Source organism: Solea senegalensis, linkage group LG17 (genome assembly GCF_019176455.1).
Source record: "Solea senegalensis isolate Sse05_10M linkage group LG17, IFAPA_SoseM_1, whole genome shotgun sequence".
In the NCBI taxonomy this organism is placed as follows: domain Eukaryota; kingdom Metazoa; phylum Chordata; class Actinopteri; order Pleuronectiformes; family Soleidae; genus Solea; species Solea senegalensis.
Window position 1 is genome coordinate 11,755,322 of NC_058037.1, and position 25,817 is coordinate 11,781,138.

The window sequence follows — 25,817 nt, forward strand, 5'->3', positions numbered from 1 at the left end:
ATACGCTTGCTTGCAGCTTGGCAACCAAAGGGGTGCCCCACTACCCTACATCTTCATGAAAAGGACTCCCAAAAACCCCCCTGTGAACCCCAAAAACACCACTGCATTCACATCCGGAGAAGGCACACTGCCTTTGATTTAAGTCTTTAAGGTCCCATGTGAAGTAATTGGGACAAGCTATTGGCAGAAGCACAATTCAGTATTCATGACCAGCTTCTATTTTTACTGATGTATAGTCGCCTGGAACTAACCTTAACTTTTATTAGCCTCTTATATTGAAGAGTGGGTTCCCTCTCCACTGAGTTGGACAGCTACAATATGGAAGTGCTGTGTGAGGATTTTGGGGTCTCATGAATGTGTGAACTGTGTGCATGTGTGAGTGAGCATGAATTTACCATGTCAACCTCTTGGGAGACCCGTCGTTTGCGTAGCTCCTCCATGCGATCACTGACGTCACTGAAGCAGGTGTTGTAGTACTCGGAGTACTCCTGGGCAAGGTCATCTATGTTGCCCAGAGAACCATCCTGGGAAGAGGAGGAGAGCAAATGGTTTAGTATCGTTATCCAAGTCTAATGGTGAAATATGACACGTGTTGGAATTTTTTTTTTTGATCAGCAAAAGCTATAAAGTCTCTAACCAGCACAAACAGGAAACATATGTATGGAGCCATACAAAAAACACAGCTCATTAAAGGACATAATAATAATCCCCATTTACTGATTCTTATCACGAGGTCCCATTGAGTTAATTGTCTTTGCTCGCTATGGTGTTGTCTATTCTGAGGATCATATCAGGGATGCCCTTTAACTCCTCGCACACTCACAGAACTCAAAACCGAACACATTGTTTCGGCGAGCTGTGGTTTGCATCAGCTCAGTTCCTGTCATTGTCTGGGGGACATGTGTTTGGCATGGACGGAGGAAGCCGTGTTTCAAACGGGAGGGAGCTTACCTAACGCAATACTCTTTGGATTTAATGCATAAAAATAAACTGGCCTCTTGGTTGTTTTGACCTGGGTTCTCCGCAACCCATCGACACACATTATCATGAAGAAATCTTCAGTTTTGATCCAGGCTTTAGTCGCACCATTTATTTATTATTTATTAAAACAAATAAATACCGATTTCTTGAATTGAGCCTTTCAGAGCTCCTGCAGGATGTTGAGCCACGTCTTTTGCACGAAGTGAGAGAAGACGGACTCGCGTCTCCTTAAATCGGTCATAATGTAGGCCATTCTGGCAGCGATGGTCAACTGCTGAATATTCATCACTGTTGATCTAATCTGTGCCAGGCAGACAGCTAGCATTGAGTCACTGTGCAGAGTTCGAACAGTCTCTCTCAGTCTCTGTCGTTCTCAGCCAAGCCCCCCCCCCCAAATCTGAGTGCCAGGCCACAAGTGAATGGATCACTGTGAGAGTGAGTGAGTGCCCCCTACACACACATAAACATACACACACTGGGGCATAAGGCCTTCTTCAGAGATGGGTGTCTAGTCAGTGAGAACGTGCATTAGCATGCACGCACATGCGTGCAGGAGATTTCAAAAACATCGCACCAAAACAAACTGAAACCCAGTTCAGTGCCCCGACATTGCAGTGCATGCTAACATTATTAAATGTTAGGATGCACACATCATCATTAGCAACACACATGTTAAGCCTCAGAAGTTGACTGCGGCTGGCTGTGATCTATTCTCACACTGATTGCTTGAGAATCCTGCTCTGGCCAGACATATGGTTTGAGATGACCGTGATTCCCAGTGGGAGCACTTGTGAGCAAACATGTTCCTCAAAGTGACCTCATCATGAGATGTTTTCATCCCCATACACATGCCACGATCATGCCGATCTGTTTTCCACATCGAGAAGACAGGAACGAACTCCATCCTGAGCTTACACCAGCTGTTGAAACTCTCATTCGTGTAAATAGTGATAGATTTGTAGGGTAATGTATGTATAGTTCAAGAAATCTTTGCCATTTCCCCTCCCAAAAAGAAACATTCACTAATGTGTTGCTGTTTTTGAAAGAATGTATGTAAGCGACTCAAGTGCAAACATTCATGTGTTGTTAGTGAGTAGATAACAGAAGAGATTCCTCTAATTCTCGAGCGGCATGAGCTCATGGACGAGTCCCAACACAGCTGACCCTCAACTCCCCCATCACCTTGTACTTGTAAAGTGATGCTGTACAAATGCACTGCAAGACAAGGGAGAGTGGAAGAGTTTAAAAAAATAATGGGACCAATTTCTTTGGAATGTTAGTTTGATTGTTAGTGTCAACAGATACGCAGCGTTTGGTCCACATTCTGGTGAGAATCTGACAAATCGGTGGAAGCGCATGCAGCATCTGACAAGTGGTGCACACAAGCAGTGGTGGGGGGGTAGAGGCTGGACAAGGGATGATTTGTGGGCATGTGACTACAGCAGCTGTCAGGTGAGAGAGTGTTTAACATCTGGAGTGTGGTATGAAATAACATATGTATTAAATCCACAGCTTATTTGACCTCTAAACAAATATAGTATGTGTGTGTCTTACCATATCAAGCAAACCAGAAAAACTAAATGATTACTCTACAAATATCCATTTAAAGACACTATACAAAGAAACCAGAATTATAAACATTTAGTTGCATGGAGACTAACACCGGCGCAGCTGATGTAACAACTACTCCACCCTCGATGTAAGCAAGGCCAACTCCCCGTGTTGACTTGAACAATAGCAACGATCGGAAAACTAAAAACACCCAAGGAAGAATGTGCAAGTTTGTCTTGTATTTACAGTAAAGAGTGCGAGCGTCACATGCTGTCCAAGAGCGAGTCAGCCCCCCCCTCCACCGACTACTTCCAAGGAACAGCTGAAACGTGTCAGACCTCAGCGCAGAAAATGTCATCACTTGTGTCCAAGACTTTGCAAACTCCAAACAGAGAAAAAGGCTTCTGATGGATGGACACTGTGCAGAAGACACTTGTGAGATGGCGTTTTGAATTTGACGGAGTTGGCTTCTGTGCTGTTCCACCATTAAAACACAAATTACTGGTATTGCACCACAGTGCAGGGATGATTTGGGTGATGTGTGATTGCATCGCTGATTGATTAACACTGAGAGCAGTGGGAAAGATTAGTAAACATCTCAATGCCCAAAAAACAACAACAGAAAAACAGATATACAGTTTGTCCTCCATATGGAATTAACATATATCAGATATCATCTTGATACTTAGTATTGGAATGTGTAGCAATCTGAGTGAGAATGGAAACCACATGAAGGCTCAGCAGCTTTCGCTCACTTAATCAATTAGCCATGGCATTCCTGGTATTCCATCTACCACAGTGGTTTGTCTCTACTAACGTTAACCAAGGCTGAATTACGTTGCATCGGTGTGTCAAAGAGTCAAAGTATGTCTTTATCTACCATTCTGCAAACTACTGTGACTGTTGTCAAACAGACTTTTAAGATGCAATAATTAGGTCAACAGTATTCCTCTGCCAGCACGCATGGCACTGATAGATCCCCCGACATGTTGAAGAATCACAGACACTCATCTTTTGATCAAGTTGCACTTAATTCATGTTTTCCACGTCATGTCAGAAATGCAAAAGTGTTTCAAATAAAAACGCCCATTTGTTAAATAATGAACAGGGAAAACACTGAAAGCCATTCGCCCTCATATGTTTGCTCTTCATCCATCATTTGGACTCACATTCCTGACGGTGCTATTCATCACAGCGAGAGGTTTAGTTACATTCGGGATGAAAAGCTGCGTACATGCCATTAACTTTGGTTACAGGGCTGGCTTTCGGACTCCCCGTTCTCTCGATGAAAGAACAATGACAACATTTGACAATAGAGGCATGCATCCGATGTAATGTTAGGATCTAAGTAAGTAGTACGATCACTTTCACTTTCTATACATCCCCGGGAAAGGAGCGGCGAGTTGAAATTGCCACCAATTGGCTCATATCGAGTTGCACTGCGCTCGTGTTTCATCGCGAGGTAAACCAACTGTCTGGATTTATCCTAACTCGTCCTAAATGAATATTGCTTTAACCAAGTATTCTTTCACTCCAGTTCAAGGTTTTGTCAACTCATCTTATTTCCTACACTGTGGTGTGGTGGTGTTACCATTTAATCAGACCACAAGAGGAATGACAAAAAAACAAGTCAAATGACAGAAAGAAGGGTGGGTCTAACAAATGTCATATGACTCAGGTCACAGAGTAATCATGAATAATACGTAGGGTTACTGTTATGGAAAGTTCCAAATAAATAGATATACTGCATCAGTAAATGTCTGACTAATTTGGCATAGGAACCGGGGGGGAGGTAAGGGCAGGGGCTTCCTGAGGATTTCCAAGGCCCAAGCAGAACAGTTCTCTGCCATCACCAGAAGAGGAAAGCTGCCAGGTCTCTGTGTGTGACCTCAGTGATGAGACAATCAGGGTCTGGAAAGAAAGGAGAACTGAGCTGATTTGGACTCTGGGTCCAAACAAAAGACTCAATTATGCTATAATGGACTGTGGCAGGACATTATTGGCAAAGAAAAAGAAAAGTGGCCAACTAATCACGCACTGGGGCAGAAATTGAGTGAAACATGTGAAGTGTTATGAAGAAGATCACCTCATCTAACTATACGTTTCCCTGCCCAGACAAAATCAATACGCACGGCTCAAGAACAGGATCCAACCATTCGGTTTACTGTCTAGAACATAATGAGTGTTTTCCAAAACGCAGAAACTTCCACCCACGCCGTGTGAAACGCCGCAATAAAACTGTTTAAACTGAGGATTCCCTTCACGCAAATACAACATTCAGCCCTGACCCAAGACGGCCGTTCAAGCAAAAACAAGATGAGAGGTTTCTTTCAGGAGGGACACAGAGTCAACTGTCCAATGGTCAGAGATTTGACGTTGCCCTCGTTGAATATGTGTTGCACTTCTCCTCTGCATTGCACTGACAAATGCAGAATACAGACGTTATTCCACACATGAGAGAAATGTACAGACTCGCATACCATTTCCTGAAGGAAGCACAGTGGAGAGAATGTGCCATATATCAAGGATCGGCCTCCAAAATATGAAACCTAAGGCTGAAACACAAGTCTCTGTATGTCCGACTGTTTTGAACAGTTATAGGGCTCCTGTGCCACAGAGTCCTAAACTGCCTTTGACTCTTAATTAGCTGAGGGACTATTTACTTGACTTCGACCACAAACAAGGACTGGCTTACTTTAGGTATTCTTATTAAACACATTCCACCACAGGCTGTTGCGTATGGTTAACCTCAAATACAGTGGCTCCTGCAGATCGAGGTGCCCTATGATTTACCGTCACCATGAAAACTTGTTTTGAAGGTCCAAATGCACATGTTGTGAGAATTAACTACTCACCACTGACTGGTTCAATCATCGTCTGCACTGTTACTCGAGATTTAAGAGTAGCTCTTGAGTTTTGAGGCACGTCTGTTAAAACATGCACTAATTGGTAGAAGTCAAAGAAGAAGGAACATGTTTGGAAGATCCTTATCCGGATGGATGTCCATATGTACAAGTATGACGTGCCTGTTGTTACATGTCGGGAGCCAAGTCACAACTCTTGCAACAGCGAGTTAAGTTGCGTCAGAAGGCTGCGGGCAAAGTGAAATTTAAAGGGCATTCACATATGGACTACCAACCCAAACAAAAGCCATTGAAATTTAGCACCAGTGTCTATATTTAGTAGATCTATTACGCTTTCATGGTGATATGGTGTCCATTGTGCTGGGCATATTAATCCCACAGGGTGATTAAGGAAAAGAGCGAGAGCCCTTTATACCCTTTAAATATCACAAGACTCGCACATTTCAAAAGTTTCTGAGGTTTATAATATTGTGTAAAGTGTGGAAATACTGCAAACGAAGAAAATTAAGATCTGTATTTTGAGAAAGAAAAATCCCAGTTATTGACAAATAATAGTTCTAGTGTTAAAATAAGTTAAAATAACCTACCAGTTCAACAAGTGACAACACCGATCCAAGCAGCCAATAAGACCAATTCAGTTCTATAGTACAGACATTTCTAGTTGTACAGATTTGTGGTAAACCGAGATAATAATGTCATGGCTAAGCCCAGTCGTTCCACTGGCATTCAGATTGGAATGGTGTGAAAGAAAGTTGGTCTTATATACGTATGAACAAGCTGCATTTGCCTCCAGGGCAATAAATCCAGGTAAATCACCAGACTTGGAGCCAGATCTCCCACCCCAGTGTTTGAGGGCAGTCTCCCCCCTAGTACACATACATTCACAAACCATTCACATCTTCAATGCCAGACCAAACCAAATTAACACCTCTGTCTTTCAGAAGAGTGGAAGTGACCGCAACACATTTGGTCAGCAGATCAATCAGATTCAATGGCCTGTAAAAATCAAGACGTCTTTAGCTGCCAAACACACAAAAGGGCAGCGTTGCAGAAATGTGTGGCGTTACAATATACATCAAGTCCAGAATCACAAGCATTTAAAGCAACCTCACAAGAAAACATGGCACAAGAAAGTTTTTTGTTATCAATACAGAAGTTAACTATTAAAAATGCAAATAAAGTCAAAGTCTGAGTCCAAAGCAATTTTGCGCAAGGCTAATTTTTGACTTGTATTATCTTGTTTACCACACAGGTACAAACACAGCACCTCTGACTGAAGACTCAGCAAACAAACTCGACTGGAGAAGGCAAAAACATGACTCATTATCACAGCTCATAAGCAGTAATTAAAGACGGGGTTTTGCTCCTGGGGGTGAATGTTGAAGAAACCAGTAAGTAAGTAGGTAAGTGTGGTTTTTACACTGAACCAAAAACAACAAAGTCTTGCTAAATAGGAGGCTCATTTCACAAGTGTGAGGCAAAACAGACACAGCAATTATGTGTTGTCTTGTCGTGTCAATGCATGTCGGTGGAAACGATTATATCACCATGTACTATTGTTATTGAATTATCGATCTGTCGAATTAGAGACATGAAGAGCCTCTGGCCTAACAGTAAACTTTATGACTCTATCCATAGGAAACAAAAGCGAGAGTGTGAACTAAATCAATGGCCCGCAGCCACAGAGAACACACACACACACACACACACACATGCACAAAGTAGTTGTGTTCATGTCTCAGTCAGTGCACCACATACCTTATTCTCTTTCGATAGTGTTTACCCAAACCACGTGAATCGCAGGCACGTCAAGTGCCGCTGCTGCTGCTGCTGCTGCTGCGTCTATATAAACACGCACTCGTGAAAGCGTGATTTCCTAACACAATCACTCAGTCTACTTTAAGGACTCGGGAGTGAACTCTCGGTTAGTTGTGAGTCTATGATGTCAGGGTTTTATATTATCTCCCCTCCCCCCAAACCCCCCATAAAAAAATGCTCCCCAAAAACTTACCAGCATCCCCATAACATCCGTCCACAGTTGGGAAAAGTTGTCGCCCCCAACAGCGCTGTGTGCCTGCGGCTCCTCGGGAGGCGCAGCGCTCCCCTGATCCCCCTCCATAACGTGCAAAAGTAATTAATGTTCAACCGCAGCAGACTGGTGAAGAGTTCGAATCCAAGCCCGCAGACAGAGGCCCGATCACCAGCGGCTCAGAGACTTGACAGAGTTGCCCTTGACACACCGGTGAAATGCTCCAACATTGTTTGGCACGATCCAAAGTTTGGTGCGTAAATTTCGCCCCGACATGTTTACGAAAATCCCCGCGACAAGTCGTGCGTTGAATTTTAAATGGTTAAAACCCACAGGGGAGGGAACGAGAGAGAGAGAGAGGGAGAGGGGGAAGAAGGGCGGCCTCGAGTTGGGGAGAATCACAACAGGTCACTCGTGTGAACGCTTCCTATCGCGGGGCTGAAGCACAGATCCGTGCCGGGCACAAAACAAACCCCCACACCCGGGGAGTGGAGTCGTGGAGGTGAGCGGAAGAGGGGAAAAAAAAGTTCCTGTAAAAGTTTTCGCTGTCACTCGATGTCTCACAGAAATAAAAGCTTTTCCTTAAAACACACGGAGCACAATCACGTTTATTACCATTAAATATTTCGAGAGTGAGAGAGTGAGAGCCCGCAGAAGAAAGCTAATCCTCCAAACACTGCGCCTCCCCCTCCTTTCACCAGCCGCCTCTCTCTCTCCCTCCCTCCCTCTCGCTCGCTCACACACACACACACACACTCACTCCTCCCAACAAAACATTACAGCAGAAATACACACACAATCACCACAGAATAGATCAGGCCACTGATGAATCATTAATATTAAAATAAAGAGTTATTCATTAGATGTGTTTGTAACTGTATTTTAAATGTTCTTCATTTCATTAGTAGTATCTGGCAGTATATATATATATGTATGTATATATATATATGTATGTATATATATATATATACATACATATATATACATACATATATATACATATATACACGAGTAAAAGTACTTCTTACCAGAAAATGACTTTGGTAGAAGTTGAAGTCACTTTTTTTTAAATAATATTACTTAAGTAAAAGTCTTAAAGTATATGACATTTACTGTACTTAAGTATCAAAAGTCATTTCTGATATAATCTCTGGCTCTGCTACTCTACATGTGTCTTTGAGCAAGACACATAACCCCACGTTGAAGCTTGTGAATGGGTGAATGGCAAAACTAAAGTGTAAAGCAGATCATCAAGACGAGAAAAGCTCTATATAAAGACAGACCATTACAACTCGTCTTCTGATTTTATTTGGTTGGGGGAAAAAGCCAAAGTTGTAAGAAATATTAATAACAAAGTATTTGTACATTGCCACATTACATCACTGACTGTACTTTAAGTCATTATAAGAGTATGTAGAGTTCAGTTAAGTTGTTTTGGTTTTTTTAACAGCATAGAAAACTTGATTTTATCGAGTGCTGACAAGGCTTTTCCACCAATCCTTCTCTGCAGCCAGGGTTGAATAGACCTCATGAACAAAGCGCATTCTCCACACAATTGTATGAAAAAAAGAGCATGGGAAATGTTTTTAAAGCAGTGGGGCACAGTGGTCGCCATAAATCTGGACAACATGCTGGACAGTGGCACAATAACACACACACACACGATATGACGATTATAGCGGCTTGATCTGATTACTTTTGTTTGAGCGGTTGCCACGCACTCAGACAGAAGCTGGTTCATAATGTCGCAACAATGGCCTTCATATCTCATTTGAATATAAGTAGATTTCCAGTGAAATATATTATGTAAAAAAAAAAAGAAAAAAGCATGAAATTGCACAGCTTTTATTTGTCCGATCAGCTGCTTGTTATGCTCCACTAGCAGCAGGCTACTCTATTGAAATGAGGACAGCCTCTGTCTGTGCCCGCTATTGTCACAAACACATTTCCTCCGTGCAGCAACAGCTGCCCGCGCTTGTCGATTGATGCCAGAAGGATCAGAGAGATATAAACATGTAACATGTTCAATCACAGCTCTTTAGTAACGTCTCTTCCCTGTGCAGTGTTTCATGTCTATCTACAGTTTCACCAGTAGTGTAAGCAGATATGTCGTACAGGGCCTCACACACATTTAACTTACACATTTAACATTCGGTCTTACTTTATATGCACTCTACACTGACAGATGTGTGATTCTGGTTCATGAATTTACTATAAAACATCTATTCTTAAAGTATAACGTACACCTGTGGCTCTGTGAAAGCACTAAATTCTACTTAATATTGGAAAAACCAAAATGAGGGTTCGACAGGTTTCAGGTTTTTAATCTAATACTTGAGGACATTTTAATGACTCACTCATTACTCTACTAAATGAGTGTTTCTGTACTTGTGTCTCCTCTCAGCTAATGTGAAACCAAAGTCCCCCCCTTTAATCATGAAAGTAATTTCTGATTCTGATTGAAAAAAAGTAAACATTATCCATGCTGCGGAAAATCAAGGCATCCCCACCAAAGGCACTATGATTCATTCTCCGACAAAAACAAATCGGACTAATCCACGGAGATATCGTGGTGGATAAAAACCTTCATTTGTAATGTATTGTGGAATTTATTGTTTAGTTCCTGGGAACCAAGCATTCAGACTTATCAGATGACTCTTCTTTGCATCACTGTTCGACGTGTGTGGGTGTGTGTGGGTGCAAGATGAATTTTACAGGCCTTGGATGAGCGGCAGCTGCTCAACAGTATCCTGCTTACAGTATAAACACACAGAACACACACACGCACTCCATAAGGGCTCCCTTGTTGGCCAGCAAGTCGACAGCTTGGGGGTCTGGACTGCTGACCTCTCATCTGTAACCTCTGGGCAACAAGAGCCGCCAGTGGTAGGACTCCCAGTGAGCCTGTGTGTGTGTGTGTGTGTGCATGTGTGTGTCTACACTGCCATGACATCATTACTGCGTCAATCAGGACGGTGGCCATGTTGTGTTTTGCGAGGCACCACTCCCCGTTTTTGGCTCAGAAGGGGGCGAGTTGGAAGTCGTCCCATTCACACTCCTATACACACACACACACTTCTCAATATGCACAAACAGTCTCCCTGCCAACCCCTCCCCTTTTACCCAGTTACAAGACAGTGTGTGACCCCACCTGGTGCACCTCAAACAGAGAGGTCAAACTGTTAATGAGCAGAGGAGGAAGCCTGTTGACTCAGTGCACGCTCATCAAACACGGCTGCTGTGTGTGTGTGTGTGTGTGTGCGTGTGTGCGTGTGCGTGTGTGTTGAGTAGTCGGCTTTCAGCTCTCCTCTTCTCTCTTCACACTAACTACTAATCAAGGTGTCATGTTGTCAGACAAGAGGAAACACAAAGGCCGCTCGCTATTTACTTCACCAGGTGCCAAGTGCCGAATTATTACACGCTAGAAAGTGTCCTCTCTTCTCTTTTGAACTGCTTTTTTTTTTTTTTTGTAAAACTTTTGGCCAGAACTTAGAAGACAAAATGTGGGGCACATGTAGAAACATGAAAAGGACCGGCCTGCAACCAATTCACACTTTCTCGTATATTTTTCCTGAGGACGTGAGAGCTGTATTTATTTCATGATGCTGCAAATATATATAGGGGGGTTCCTGCCATGAAAGGGAAGATGTCATGAATATAAATGACTAACATACATGTAGGCTACTTTGAACATAGTCTTGAAAGCCTCGAGAACTCGGACTATAGGTCCTGAATGATGGTAGTGAAGTATTTTGACACTTTGCACAAGTCTTTTATCTTTGTTCATTCATCTATTATCGATGGCCTCATTTTCCTTATCGTCCATTCTTCTCCTGTGCTGACCCTGCTGGATATGTGGAGTGAAATTACACTGTGTCATCAGGTTTGGGAAGAGAAGCCGGAAAAAGCTCTGGAAAGGACTGGACAAATTTATAACAGACAAGTATAATAATCTGTTTTTTGAGGCAGGATTGAAGACTATAAAGGAGATGCTGATCTGTCTACAAACTGTTCATAAGAAATGTCACTATTCTTACATAGAAGCTCATTTTATAGATTGAGAATAATTTGGGATTGTCCAAGATGAATAAAGTGTTGCCCTCTAGTAGTCTCACCTGCATGAGGGGAACAGAAACAAGCACAATGTGTCTTGAAATTACCAAACACATACCACATGGAGGAAGTGAAAAGATCTTACATTTACAAATAATCCAGTAATCTCCCACGAGGTCATTTTATTAAGCTGTATACTGTAAATGTTCTGAATCACAGTATGTCACAGAGTGGTGACATACTCGGTGAACAGTAAATTACTCGATAATCAGATAACAGAAAGTAGAAGTAGGAGGAGTTACTGCAGGGAGTGGAGTATACACATGTATCTAACTGATACAAGTTGTATACATGTAGTTTCTATAACAGCTAAAGAAACTACAAATTCAGATATATATAAAAGTCCATCACAGTTTAAGCCCCAGCCACTCGTGGTTATAGGTCAAAAAGTGGTCAGGAGAGAAGACACATGAAGTGGAGAAGGCACCATGAGTCTGAGGACAAGACGGAGATAGAGATAGAAAAAAAATGCAGAGATGGACCTCACATGATAGTGAGAGTGCAGGTCAGTGACCCCGGGCCTTTAAAATAGCCTCTGAGGGAGTCAGGAACCATGCTGGGCATGGGTGATTAACAACACGGTGGACAGACATCAAGAGCACCACGGAGTCAACTTTGCATGAGGTGAAGTTTGACAGGCACAGTGTGTATTCTGTGAAATAAGCACGTGAACTTACGCAGGAACTTTTAAGCTTCTGAACCTAAACCTTGTGTGGAATCGACTGTCCTGAACCCCTATCTCCTATCTCACAGTGAATAATTGGGCTGGAGATTCTCACATCATTAATTCTTCTTTAGTCGATGGGTCAGAGGTCCGACAGTCCCCAGGCATTTTCTTTGAACCAATCTAGATGTGAGCATGAGTTGTTCTTATTTATCCTTGTGTGTGTGTGTGCTTTTATCCATTAGAAAATGTGTGTGCGTGAGATGAGGAGGCGGTGAGGCCAGCCCCACTGCGCCTCACACGCCGCTGAATCTTGTGTGGGAGTTATCACACAAGCCCAATTAGCATGACAACTAATTACTGTTTCCTTGATCTCCCCCCCCCCTCCCTGCCCCAGCAAAGCAAGTCATTAAATTAAATCAACACACTGGTCTTTCCACTGAAAACAATGCTGTCACGGAGTAATAATGAATGCCACGAGCTCGCTGTTTGTGTGCTTTGGGGTATTATTTTCACGGGGTGGTCAACCCTGACGTCTTTTGAAAGCTGGAGAAATGTTAAATTCCAAATATCAACACAGGAATTACCTCTGGGCAAGAGGAAGAGAGGTAAATAAAGAGGAAAACAATCCAGGGGATGTGAGATACACACAGAGAGGCGATACGCATGAGCGGCAGAGAGAACACTGAGAACAACGTGAATACACTAAAGGAGGTAAACACTGAGTTGCACATTCAAACTTGCCATTTGCAGCTCAGTACATACAGTACTTTATTCTTCAGTGTATAGTATTGTCTGTAAAAGACAAAGAGACCAACATGTGCATACTGGGAGGTAACCAGGAAGTGCCTTATTTGCACCCTGTGCTGGATGTCTGCATTGTAACGTCTTACAGTTTCTTAGCACCTTATGTTTTTTTATTTCAATCTTTCTTGTTAAAGTGCACGAGCACTGCGTCAGGGTCAGTGTACACCCCAGGTAACAACACTTCACAGTAGGACACGGACAAAAGAAGAAAAAGTTGTAGTGCACAAACAGCCAAGGAGAAAAAAAATCCGATATTTCTACAGTAAAAATAAAGGAGGTTTTTCAGGGTCGCACCATGACCTGCTGATACCACCGTGACGCTCAGACTAAACATGTGCACTGGAAACCTCTCTCTGCTGTTTGACGCTCACACGCAGAACTTTAAGTGAATCTGACGTTTCATCGGTGAGAGTTATGTACGCACGGGCTCTGGCCTAACATGTGATTGTGTGCTCTCTGACCTTATGGCGTGGGGGCATGTGTGTGTATCCGTGCTGTCCATGATAAATCATATCATATATCCCACAGACACAGTATTTGTCAGTAGTATCTCATGCCTCCAATAACACCGAGGCATCTTTTGGCCTCTGTCATGAGCTCCGTGAAGGAAAAACAAAGCATATTTCTGCTAAGTCCCTGATTCTCCATGCAATTACACCTCCATGGCCATGTGGTAAGTGATTATATTACACAAGTGTGTGTGTGTGTGTGTGTGCGTGCACTGAGATTCTGGGGTGTTTTATTCAGCTGTTGTTTTGGACGTAACATGTGAGCAGTGTCGTGTGAAAGGCCAGCTTCGTGTGTTTTAGAGCTCGGTGTGTACATTTGCAGACAGGGGTTTGTGAATGAATGATCTGCTTGTTTGTATGTTTGTTTGTTTGTTTGTTTGTGTAAGTTCACAGAGGCAGACAATGGAGACACTTTGGTCTCCCAGTGTGGATGGAGGTCATGAGACTGAACCAACAGCTGTGTGGTGTCAGAGTGGCAGTGCCAGGCTAATGGATAATGTGTGTCATACACTGGACTGGATCAGCTCACTCCATGTACTCTCTGTATTGCTGCAGACATGTTTTATGATATAGGAGAAACCTTTAAGTTGTTCACAATAGATTATTGGACATGAGTTGTCATGAATTGTCCACATTTATAGATAATTTGGTGTTAAATTCTGTGAAACGAAGACTTGTTTGATTCTGTGATGGTTGGTGTGTTTTTATCATATAAGGCCGTATAGGTTTGTACTACACCATTACCTATACTTTTATTATATTTGGTTTCATGTTGTTTTTCTTAATCCTTATATCTGCATTTCAATATATTTAATACATTAATGAAGGGAATGTACAAAGAATAATAACTTTTACTGAACATTACTTGGTGGTGATTTAACATTGTAGCTGGAAAAGTACTCACAGTGAAGTTGTTTTGGATTCAGTTTTCTGCCACAAAAACACTTTGCACCCTTTCTTATCAGTGGTTTTGTTCCCATGCTTATACTTAGTCAGTTTTCCTCACTTTCCTGAACTCCTTCAAATGTTGTCAGCAAAATGGGACCAACTGGTGCCCCCTATTGATGTCAAATACACAGCACAGCACATGCGAGGCACAGAGCACCGTCTCTTCACCCATGCAGGACACAGGAACTGTCCATTAAATCCTCCAGCACACCTCGCTGTGTCAACTCAGCCGTCATCCCTGCCATATGTGAGCCTCTGAGCGAGATACAGTAAAAATAGGCTTGCCGTGAGGAGTTATTCATGAGCATATGTGCCGTGAACACATAACATAATTATCCTTTGCCGTTTCATTCCAAGCTCAGCTTTATGGCGCTCATTTCAGGTTTATAGGGCCCAAACACACTCTCGTATGCACATAAACGTATGCGCTCGCAAACGCGGCAACGAGGTGGCTTTACTGTACAGCTCCAGCGCTAACGAGACAGTAGCCATGAGACTAAATAAAACCTTTATAGGCTTGTGTCTGCTTTGTTTCCAGAATGAAAGTATTTAACTCACAAGGGCAGATCTATGGATGTGTGCGTTTTCTTTTTTTAATCGAGCGACCACCTTGTGTGGAAACGAAGGAATAAACAGAGAAGGACAGAGAGTTTCTTGTGGAGTGCGGTGTGAGAGAGAATCCACTTCTGGCGATGGCACATTATCCCGAGCGCACAAACATAAACAGACACGGATATACAGCGCACACTCAGCAGCCGTGCACTCACTGACACAGACGTATGAGCTCAGGGTCAGGGCAAAAAAACAGCAGAACAAATAAGAAAATAATGTTTTCATGGTAAATAAAATCCCTATAGAGAGCTTTTGCATCACGATCCTTTACAGCTTCACTTCCCCAGGACATTAATATCAGATTACAAGTAGCAAACGCTCCAGGCTTGGCAGAGACCAGGTTATGTATTAGATGTTATAATAAATTATTCCTTGGCCAGCCAGAGGCTTCTTTGTGGTGCGGCCTCCTATAATTACTGTGCATACTCACACAGCCGTCATATATTTCACACACAAGCCGCAAAACATGATCTGTCACACATACTTAGTCGCAACAGTGGGTGAACGTCAAGAGAGATTCTCAACACTAACACATTAGCTTGCGTGTGTATGTGTGTGTGTTATTGGAACAAACACCAGTCTGTTGTTGGAGACACTGAAGCATGCAAGTCACAAGAGGTGAATCCTTTCAATGTAAACCCACTTTCAGACATCTATTCATTGAAATGAAGACACTCGGAGCACAACCATCCACCAGAAAGCTGCATTTAATCTAAGAAATAATTAATGACATAAATGTACAATCATTTGAATTTAAAACTAATTTTGTTCAAAGGCCACAAAGTTCAGTGTGTTAGTTAGAAGCTTAAAAGCAACCTAATTAGTTCTAAAACTCCAGTATTGATTCCCGTCTTCTACTCCAGTACCACAGAATAAATTGTTGACTCGCTCTGCACAACTGGCTCCACACTCCGGATTTGACTGTGGTCTGACAGCATGTACTGTACAGTATGTGGCTTTGGCAGAACACACACGAGGCCTCCCTGCTGACATCATTAACCAATTTGGACCAAAGTTTAACCTCGACTACGGCACATCCGGGCTCCTGTGACATTTAAAAAGCTAAATGGCTTCTCCCATATCACTTGTTTATGTGTCTGACACCACGACGGAGGAAAAATAGGGTTTTCTGCGTGTACATGCAGCATGTCACTTAAAGGTCTGTGTCTCCAGAGATGACGTAAGAGCTCGTTCTAAATTCGGTGTGATGATTGCTGGAGATGAAGTGGAAGTTTATGTGTGTGTGTGTGTGTGTGTGTTTGGGGCACAAATTCAATCTGTCTCTGTGTGTCTGGCTGTCGACATGAATCTCAACCACACAGCACAAGAGCAAAGTGCAAGCTCAGCTCAACCACTGTAGCCCTCCACTTTCACAGGAATTTCCCCACATTTCAGCCCAGAGGATCCTGCTTACACTGGTAAAATATGAATCCAGTGGCAGCATGGAGCCACAGAAACACAAAACAAGACCATGTATACTTTCCTAATTACTTACACAGGTTCACATGGCAAGTACCAAGGCGAGAGTTATGAAAAATGGATGCTCATATGCGGAGATGGGACAAGAGACATTTCCATGAGTGAAATCTTCCTCTTCCTAAATCTTCTGTGGTCAGTTAAAGCATTTAGGTCTGTGAATAAAAAAATAGTAAAGAAATATACTGGGGGAAAAAAATGTTAATGTTGATTACTCTGTCCTACTCTCCATTACCCGTGTCCCCACAGTTTTTTTTATTAGTGTTAATCACCGGGTGCCAACATGAGATCACACACAACAACCAAAAATAACAAACAACCCTACATCCATGCTGGTAGATGAAACAAAGCAAGTTGGTAGTTATGAGTCGCTGTGTTTATTGAGTGTCCTTCAAGTCAAGGTTGGAGGCCGGCCAATGCACAAATAATAAACTTACTTTGCTGCCCAATCATCCTCCTGGAAGAGCGGAGCCTCCTTTTGAACCAAGATGACTCAGCAGGACCAGAGGCAGTGTGGAGGTTAACGGGTCTACTGAGATCAAATGTGGGTCGAGTAAAAAAGAACTGAGTTTGGGATATAGATGTGTCTGCCTGAGGTAAAAAAAACAGCCCTAAATAGTGGATACTTGTCCAAATAGACCGACTGTGGCTGAGGGCCTATTCGGTAAAAAAAAAAAAAAAAAGGCTTAGCCCTGGTTCAGATCTGGTGTTCACATCATTGATGTGTCTCCTGTGACCACATAAGATCAGAGCTTCCCCCACCTGTATTTAAATACACACTGAAGGCATGAGTCTGTGTGGGGTTTTCAGTTTTAGTAGAGAAAGAAAAAAGACTTAGGTGAAGATGAGTGAAGCTCTGCTCACTCTGTTGCAACATGATATAAGACAGTAATGCATAGGAAAAGAGAAATCATGTGTTGATCAGTGTTAATACTGCGGTGGTCGCTGCAAATGCAATCAATCAAAGCATCCGTGCAGATAAAACACCGATTACAAGAGGAGATCAGCTGAGGGTAGTTTCTAATCAACTGAGGCATGTCCCCCCCATATGTGTTTTTTTGGAGGATGCACTCAGAAAGTGTTGCCCTCTGGATCGGATCACTCAGAACAGACGTTAATTTGTACTTTCTAGTATTACACATTAGCATTAAAACAGTAAAAACTGAAGTAGGTGTCTTCATGTGTTTATCCAACCTTTGATGATCAATTATCAAACCTCGTATTACACACTAACGGGCTACTGTTTGAGGACAACTCGAGGCGGCGATCAATCATCGCAGGCAGAAACACGGTGAAAAAAAACACACGAGAAAATGATCAGACAGAGCAGAGATGGTCAGAGGGATGAGGTCAAACACACACACACTGTAGAAACACACTCACAGGAGACCTGTGTTGGTACAGGAGCTTTAGCGCTGCAGGGTTTGGTGCTGAGCCCATGCTGGCTGAAAAGATATTTTGTGATGAAGAGTTGGCAGATAGCCCAGAATCCATGTACTGTTTACCTCCATCCTTGTCTCTGAATACCAGTCTGCATCTTTGACATTATCACTCCATCTACACCAGCAGCAGACAGGACAACAATGCTCATATCCACACTAGCTGCCATTCCCCAAAAAAATATGCTTCATGCTGACAACGAGCTAAGATAGTGATTGAACCGGGCATGCAGCAGATCTGCTTTGGACCCACGCACGACAGAAATAACACAGTTTCAATTACTTTTCCTCTCCACCTCCTTTTTCTTTACATCTTTAATCCACAGAGTCCAAGTCTGGGATATATTGAGGGAAAGCTGCAAGATGATGTGGTCATGATGAGCTCAGTGCAGAAGAAAAAAGCACAGATGGGAGATATGAGCCTAACTATTTTAAGCTCTCTGTATCATATCTAAAGAAGGATTTAACACCAAATTTTGAGCTTAAGTTAAGGTATTTTATTTGAAACCTGAAGCCATCCACCAACAACACCTAACACAAAGTCTATTCATTTATAACATGCATGTTTTAGTCAATGTAGCTGATTATCAAACGCCATCATTCAAGCCTCAAATGATGCAAAGACATTTAGAGAGAACAGCCAACTCATAAAAATGATTTAAGCTCATAGCCATAACTACCAGGCTGCTTTCCCAAAACCCCCTGATCCTCTGAGACAACCGCCCTGCAGTTACAAAAAACACCTGGCACGTTCTGTCATGACAGTGTTCCTGACACGCATATCAATTATGGCTGAAACGTTTACTCACCATACATACACTGACGTGCAACAAGCTGTATACGGAGGATAAAGAAGGGCAGAGCTGAGGCACACCGGTGCATCTTCACTTTGCACTGACTGGGATAGTGTCGGCCCAGCACAGACACCGTCCAGTTCCAGGGCTTAGCTCAGTCATAACCTCAACCAGACGTCTGATGCAGTCTGTTTATGTGCATAAATGACTGGCATCAGACAGCGGGGACATGTGGTGCAAACATGTTTTCAGCTGCGGCCTGGGTTATTGGTGCAGTGCTCTGGCAAAAGTGTGAGGAAGATGTCAGTAATGCATTGGAAGAAAAGTTAAAAGTTAATGACTAGTAACAAAGAATAACTGACAGAGTAAGGGGTAGAGAAGACAGAAGGAGGAGGAGGTAACAAGAGGACATTTGATTGTGTCCTAGGGGTAAGACACGGCAGGACATGTCATCAACAGTTCACATCTGGAGCAATAGCTCCCCCTGGGGCAAATCAGTGAAATCATGAGCACACAACTCACTCACCCACCAAGCAACAAGTTTTTATACATTCTGAAATGTGTGTCATGTTCCGGCCTCTAAGTGTACACACATAAAGTTGCAAATATGATAATTTGACTATATTCTGGGTTTTAAGGGCTGTATTACAGAGTGAATTAAACTTCCACATCTTAGAAACCACACTCAACATATACCCAGTTTTCACGTCAGCACTTTTATGTGTTTACCAACCTTTACTTTAACAGCAGCCGTTACATACACAGACCTCTGGGTGAGATGTTAATGGCCCACAAATCCAGAGAAGAAAAATAATAATAATTGACTTGGCTCTTGATCCTTTGACAAACCCTCATCAGACTTCACACCAGCAGGTTCATGCACACATGGGCTCTCGCCGATGCACACATGCACAAGAACACAGTACACACATTCTTGATACGTGTCCATGAATGCGGTCGGTGCCTCTATGATTATTTTTCCCTCCACGGACGGTAGCACAGCTGTCCAAGGAAGAGGCAACCATCATTTATGGATCGACTGTTGCTCGAATCGGAGGCAAGGAGTGGACGGCACTGGGCCAACCTGGACAAAGGCCACCACACGGGGGGGAAAGGGGTGAGCATGATTGTCCTGCCATGTGCTGTGGCTATTGTGTTTAAAAAAATAAATAAAAAAATGAGGCTGTAATGGGTTTAAATATTAGCAAAAACACACAGATGCCAACAAGAGACCGTAACACGAACACAGATGCCAATGTTGCCCACTGAAAAAAAGCCACAGGAGATTATGCGCCAGAAGCCAAAACCCTTAAACCAAGAGCGATGAGAATAACCACTTGTTTTACTTACAGGAAATAGTATAACTACACCCTATTTAAATTACAGCATACAAAACTGACCATCTCCTGTTGTTTAATAACAGAGGGGACGAACGTGCGGTTACACGTATTAAGTGTAATGTAAGTGAACATATGTTACACATGCAAGTGATCATTTTTTGCAATTGGCTTACAACTTTGTCTCCTTCCAGGTATTTGTTCATGGTGTGTGTTTACATGTGTGTGTATGTGTTTTACTCTGTATTTGTGAGATTTTCTTTCCTTCTCAATCTAATTATCTATGCTAATAATAGTCTTAGTGTATGAGAGGAACTGGCAAAGTGGAAAGGGAGGTAAAAAATAAAAAGTTTATTAGTTATTAGTTTTTATTAGTTTACTAAATGTAAAAGGGCAATGCAATGCTATGAATTGAATGAATACATTATGCATAGTTAATTAAAAAAGGTATTTACGTATTAATAAACATGCATATTGTACATAATATATATATATATATATATATATATATATATATATATATATGTATATAAAGAGAATAACAAGCAACATTTCCAGTCTCATTGTGTCATATGACACGTGACGATTGATGATTATGATTGTTGACGCCTGTGGAGGATCAGAAGGTGAAGTATCATGGAGGTCGGGGCAGCTTCACTTGTTAGCATAGATACAGTATGTGTGTGTGTGTGTGTGAGAAAAGTCCTGACAGCGAAACGCTGGATGAAGCCGACATGACTCCTGTGGGACTTTCCTTTTGCTGAGGTCATCCCCCCTCACACTCGCAACACTCGTACATTACTCCTGACATCACCGGAGATGCTTTGCCAAGCCACTGCCACAGGCAACATAAGCAGGAAAAAAGTATGTGCTTGCCTCATGCTAACTTTATTAGTGTATATGGAGGGATGTGGTCTATGCCACCATGCCAACGTGGATTAAACAGTAATTAATATTCCATATTATCTATGTACCATAATGCTCTGTGTGCACTTTTTTTATTATGGTGGTAAAAGAAAAAAACAAGCCTAACCTAAGTAAAATGAAAATGTGGGCTGGTAATGAATGAGCTAAACTCACAAAGTGCTTGTCACAGTGTTTGATGTGTGTCTGCATGTTGATGTGTGTATGTGTGTGTGTGTGTGTGTGTGTGTGTGCCTGCAGCTTTTCCTGTCCCCCCCGCTGTGACAGCCAATGCCTGGTATCATGGTAAGTGGCGCGGCAGTGCCAGCAGCAATCAGAGCTCTTTGTACACACACACATGCACACACACACCTACACACATATACACACACACAGTTGAGGTACAATCAGGATATGTTTCTCCTTTTTTTGCCAATAATAACTGAAAACCTCTCATCTAAATATGATGTGTAACCCGTGTCAGTTTAAACTTTTCTAAATCTGACCTCTGACTTCTTTCAAAATAGACCTAATAGGCTTTTATAGAGACAGCTATTATTATAACAGGAGCGCCACTTAGAATGACTCTACAGAGCATGAATGGGAGTCGTGATATTTTCTGTCACATGTGATAGACATCTGAAAACTAATGGATTACTGTTATTATATATTATTATTATTACTACTATTTCCAGGTTTCTCTTTCATTTCTGTAATGAAATGTATTGCATCTTATTTAAAAACATACCACAATCCTTTATATAAACAAAAATGACAATACAAATTATGCCTATAATGCCAATGTCTAATTACAGAATGCATCTAAACAAATGACTCTGCAGACGTAACATTACTGTAAATATGCCACTAAACTATAATAACATTCTGATTTGCTATAAGACATAAAAAGCCACATCATCTACCTATGGTGTAATACGTTACATCGGCCCTGACCAGACCCAGCGTCTCGAGTGCTGTAATCTGTCTTGTGGGGTGTGAAGTAACTTTGACAGCGTACATGTGCCAAAGATAAGAGCAGAAATAGAGGTGTAGGTTAGCGGGTCGTGAACAAGCAGCGACACCGGGGACAGATAAGATTCAAGCGCTCTTTCAAGAAAAGAAAGATGGTGTGTGTGCCTGTGTGTGTGAGTGTGTGTGCGAGGGTGTATGTGTGTGTATGTTACCTCTTCAGGACTTGGCACTGACCTTGTCCTGATGCTGTCCAGTGCTACCCATGGAGTGCTAATGAGGCAGAACCTCGTTTCTGAGGAAGTGGTTAAATAAAGTCTTAAACTGTGGTTAGGTAAGGGTTAGGCATTAACTGGTTAAGGTTATAGCTAATGCTTTGTCGAGGTTGTCTGAAAGAATGGAAGTTAATGCAGAGCAAGCCTGTGTATGTATGTGTGTGAGACATGCACATAAAACAAATGCTGATTAGAAAACAAAAAGTCTGGATTGTGGCCATGTGGCACACATGTCTAAGGCTAAATGTCATGAAAATTAATTTATATGTTCTCTCAGGTTTCCTGTTTCCTTTCATCTATCTTCTGTAGCTTTGTGCTGCTGGCTGCTTTGTTTCAAAGCCCGGAATTATTCAAATGCGTTCCATCAAGTACAAATGCAGCGGTTTCTGTGTCATCAGTTGTGGTCTTTGTCCTGCTCCGTCTCCATCAGACGGTCCATTTGTCATTGTTGGACAGTGTATTGACATCACTGCTGAGTAAATGCTATTACTGTGACCAAAACAAACCCCAGCTTTGTAACCCAGCTCAACACACTTCACTCTTCCTCAATCCGATTTGCTTGCTCGAGCACACTTGCTGTATAATAAAGCGCCTCTTGTGCCAAATGGCAAAACCTCACCAAGTGACATACAGTTCTGATGTAATGTCAGACATGCTCACATGGCTGATGTCACGATCTCTGTCACAGTTTTCTAAAACAAAATCACAGTTTTCAACATTTAACTATCGTGATGTTTGCGGAAAGCCACACAAAAGTTAGAACTAATTATGTGCAAGACTTTTACAGAAGTAATAACAGCACAATTAACATGTCAAGTTACAAAGAACGGCGAGTCAACAGTGACCTCAGCCACACTCGCGCCACCTGCACTGTCACATCATCGCTGCTCGCCTATAAATCACACAGATGATGCTTAGGTTATAACAGTCAGAAATAAATAAATAGGAATTAACTATAAAGTCAAAATACAGACAGAACCCGGACAGCTGCACTGACAGAGGGACTCCAATGGATTTCATTATGCACATATGGCAAAAACTGCACAGTCAAACAATTCCTGGGAGGCTGCGGAGGGAATGAAGCCTGGTGTTTTATCACGGTCCCAATCACTGCCATCCCTCTAACGCCGCAGCAGATCGTCTGTGCCGAACAAGAACCGCAGCAACAGATGTGAAGGAGACTTTCACCCTTTTTAAAAAAGAAAGCGCACACATGCATGCACGCTGCCACGCTGATTACTTAACACTAATGACGTCAACGTACACCTGTTGTCATGGCACTAGGACTGACCTGCCCTGGTTCAGAAAAACAGATAAACTCTGGTGGAGCATAAGAACAGCAGCTGTTATAGAGCGAAATGAAAGTAAGTCAAGTCCAGAGTTGTTTGATTTTCTGTGTAAGTGTGAATGTTCACAGCTGTTTTTATGGCGTGAACGTCAGGGGATCTCATCAGAGTCCAGCTTTTGAAAGAAAAACACGGACTGATCGGCTGAAAGGCAGGAGAGTTAAGAGACAGCTCGTGGTTCCTAATTTGACAGCGAAGCCTTTATGCAAAAACAACAACAACAACAACATCCTGTTGGAATTTTGAAGCCTTCCAGAGAAGCATCAATGTTATTCTCCTCTCTGGGCTAAATACTACAGGAGCACAAGATTCTGTCCCAGGGGCTTAATCACTACTTCAATAATCAGTGTGTGTGTGTGTGTGTGTGTGTTTGATGTGTGACATGAGCACATTTCTGTATTTGTGCATCTATAGACACATAGAGTATGGTGTGTGGATTTAAATACAGTATTGTGTAAAAGTCTCATAGAACATGCTGTTCTGGCAATGCTATAATGACCATATAATTCAACCTCCTCAATCTCTTTTATATATAAAATGATGTATGAAGTATTAAAATACCAGACTTCTTCAGAGATAAAAAACTGTCAAAGTATTTAAGACCCTGAATGACAACCTGGAGTGGAAAGTCATTGGTAACACCTGCGTCTTACTATTTACTCATGTGTTTAACTTGCTGGAAAGTTTCAGTCACATCATGTCATTCAAAATGCCAAAGAATTTGACATCCAAATCAATCACCATCGTGCACAAGCAAGGCCAACAACAAAGCTGGAGGTTGTGTGTTTCCTCCCATACATCAGACGCTCACAAAGACATTGTGAGGTACTCTCTTCCTGCACAGAGGGAAGTTCACCAGGGGGAACTCTGGCCCGGGCAAGCTCCCATTTCAATCCCCTTCTTCCCTGCGTCCACACCCCCCTTTCCTCCCTCCATCCGCTCCCTTGCTCCTTGTCAGCTGGTGGAGGGGGATCCAGATGTGAGGGGAGAGACTTGGACAGGAAAGGGGGCAGGAGAAAGAGACGGAGAGGGAGATAGAAATCCACATCCCCCTGCTGACAGACCTCATTGTCCAAGACCTTTTGGACAAGCCTTTACACAACATGCACACAAACAATTATGTGCAACTAACAATGGAGTCCCTGCAGACAACTCGGCCCAGTTGTGTTACATATGCATCGCTGTGTGTGTGTGTGTGTGCATCTGGTGACAAAGAAAATCAATGAACAACATCTTGCATGAGATTTGGTGTTGATATTCAGCTGGCTTATTTACTGGGGGTCTTGGCCAGGCGTGGGCTATTGTTCTTGTTCAGCAGGCAGAGATGAGGAAATCAATGAGGATATGTGAGACTGGTGACAGACAGACAGGCAGACAGGCAGGCAGTAGTGTATGCCAGCTTCACTCTTTCGCCTTCTCCTCTTTCATTTCCCTCTGTTTCAGTTAAATTCTCACGTTGTTGAGCAAACGGGAGTAAATCATTCAATCTGAACGAGGCACACGTGTGTGCGCTGAACACCGATATGTAATCGCGAGGATTTACTCCAGAACACGACGGCAACACATGTACACCACACACACACACACCTACACAGCACGGAGCCATGTGTATTAACTTAATAGAGTGAGTCAGCGAAAAAAAAAAGGGAGACGAGCTACGGAGGCTCTCATTACTGAAGCGCTCGCCTGCCAAGTCGCACAAAAGTTTCCCAATGTTTTTGTCCGCTTCCGCTGCCAACTTCACCGTCTTGTTCAAAGATCTCCCGCTGCCCATATCACCCCCACAGCATTGACCAAACTCTCAAAAAATGTATGTCACAGCAAACAAATGAATGACACAATTTTGTCCTGAAAGAACCCCCCAAAAAACAAATGTACACACACACACACACACACACACACACACACAGTACTCACCGTGAGACAGACAAAGCCTTCTCCAGTCAATCTTCCTGCAGAGCTAACACAGACTGAGTCTTTGAGAATGGGAGCAACAAGTAGTGTACAGTGAAGAACAATGCATGTCTGCCAGAGCGCAGCAAAAGACACAGAGAGGTCCAGTCATCAGGCTGCTGCTCATGGGACAGGGAGAGGAGGGGAAGGGTTAGGAGGGAGGGTTAGCTATAGGATAGTCTACAGTAACTTGGATGTGTAAGGAGGAGGGATCACTCCACATTTCACTCCCCCCCGTCCCAAAAAA

The 25,817-nt window shown here is 42.6% G+C and overlaps 1 protein-coding gene across 1 annotated transcript in view; it reads right to left on the minus strand.

Annotated features, from left to right (window-relative positions):
• The window catches only part of sash1a (SAM and SH3 domain containing 1a), a 139,057-nt gene that overhangs the window by 27,539 nt on the left and 85,701 nt on the right, over positions 1-25,817 (minus strand). The window contains exon 2 of the mRNA XM_044049808.1: positions 396-524. Coding sequence (XP_043905743.1) covers positions 396-524 — 129 coding nt within the window. The remainder of the gene's footprint in view (positions 1-395; positions 525-25,817) is intronic.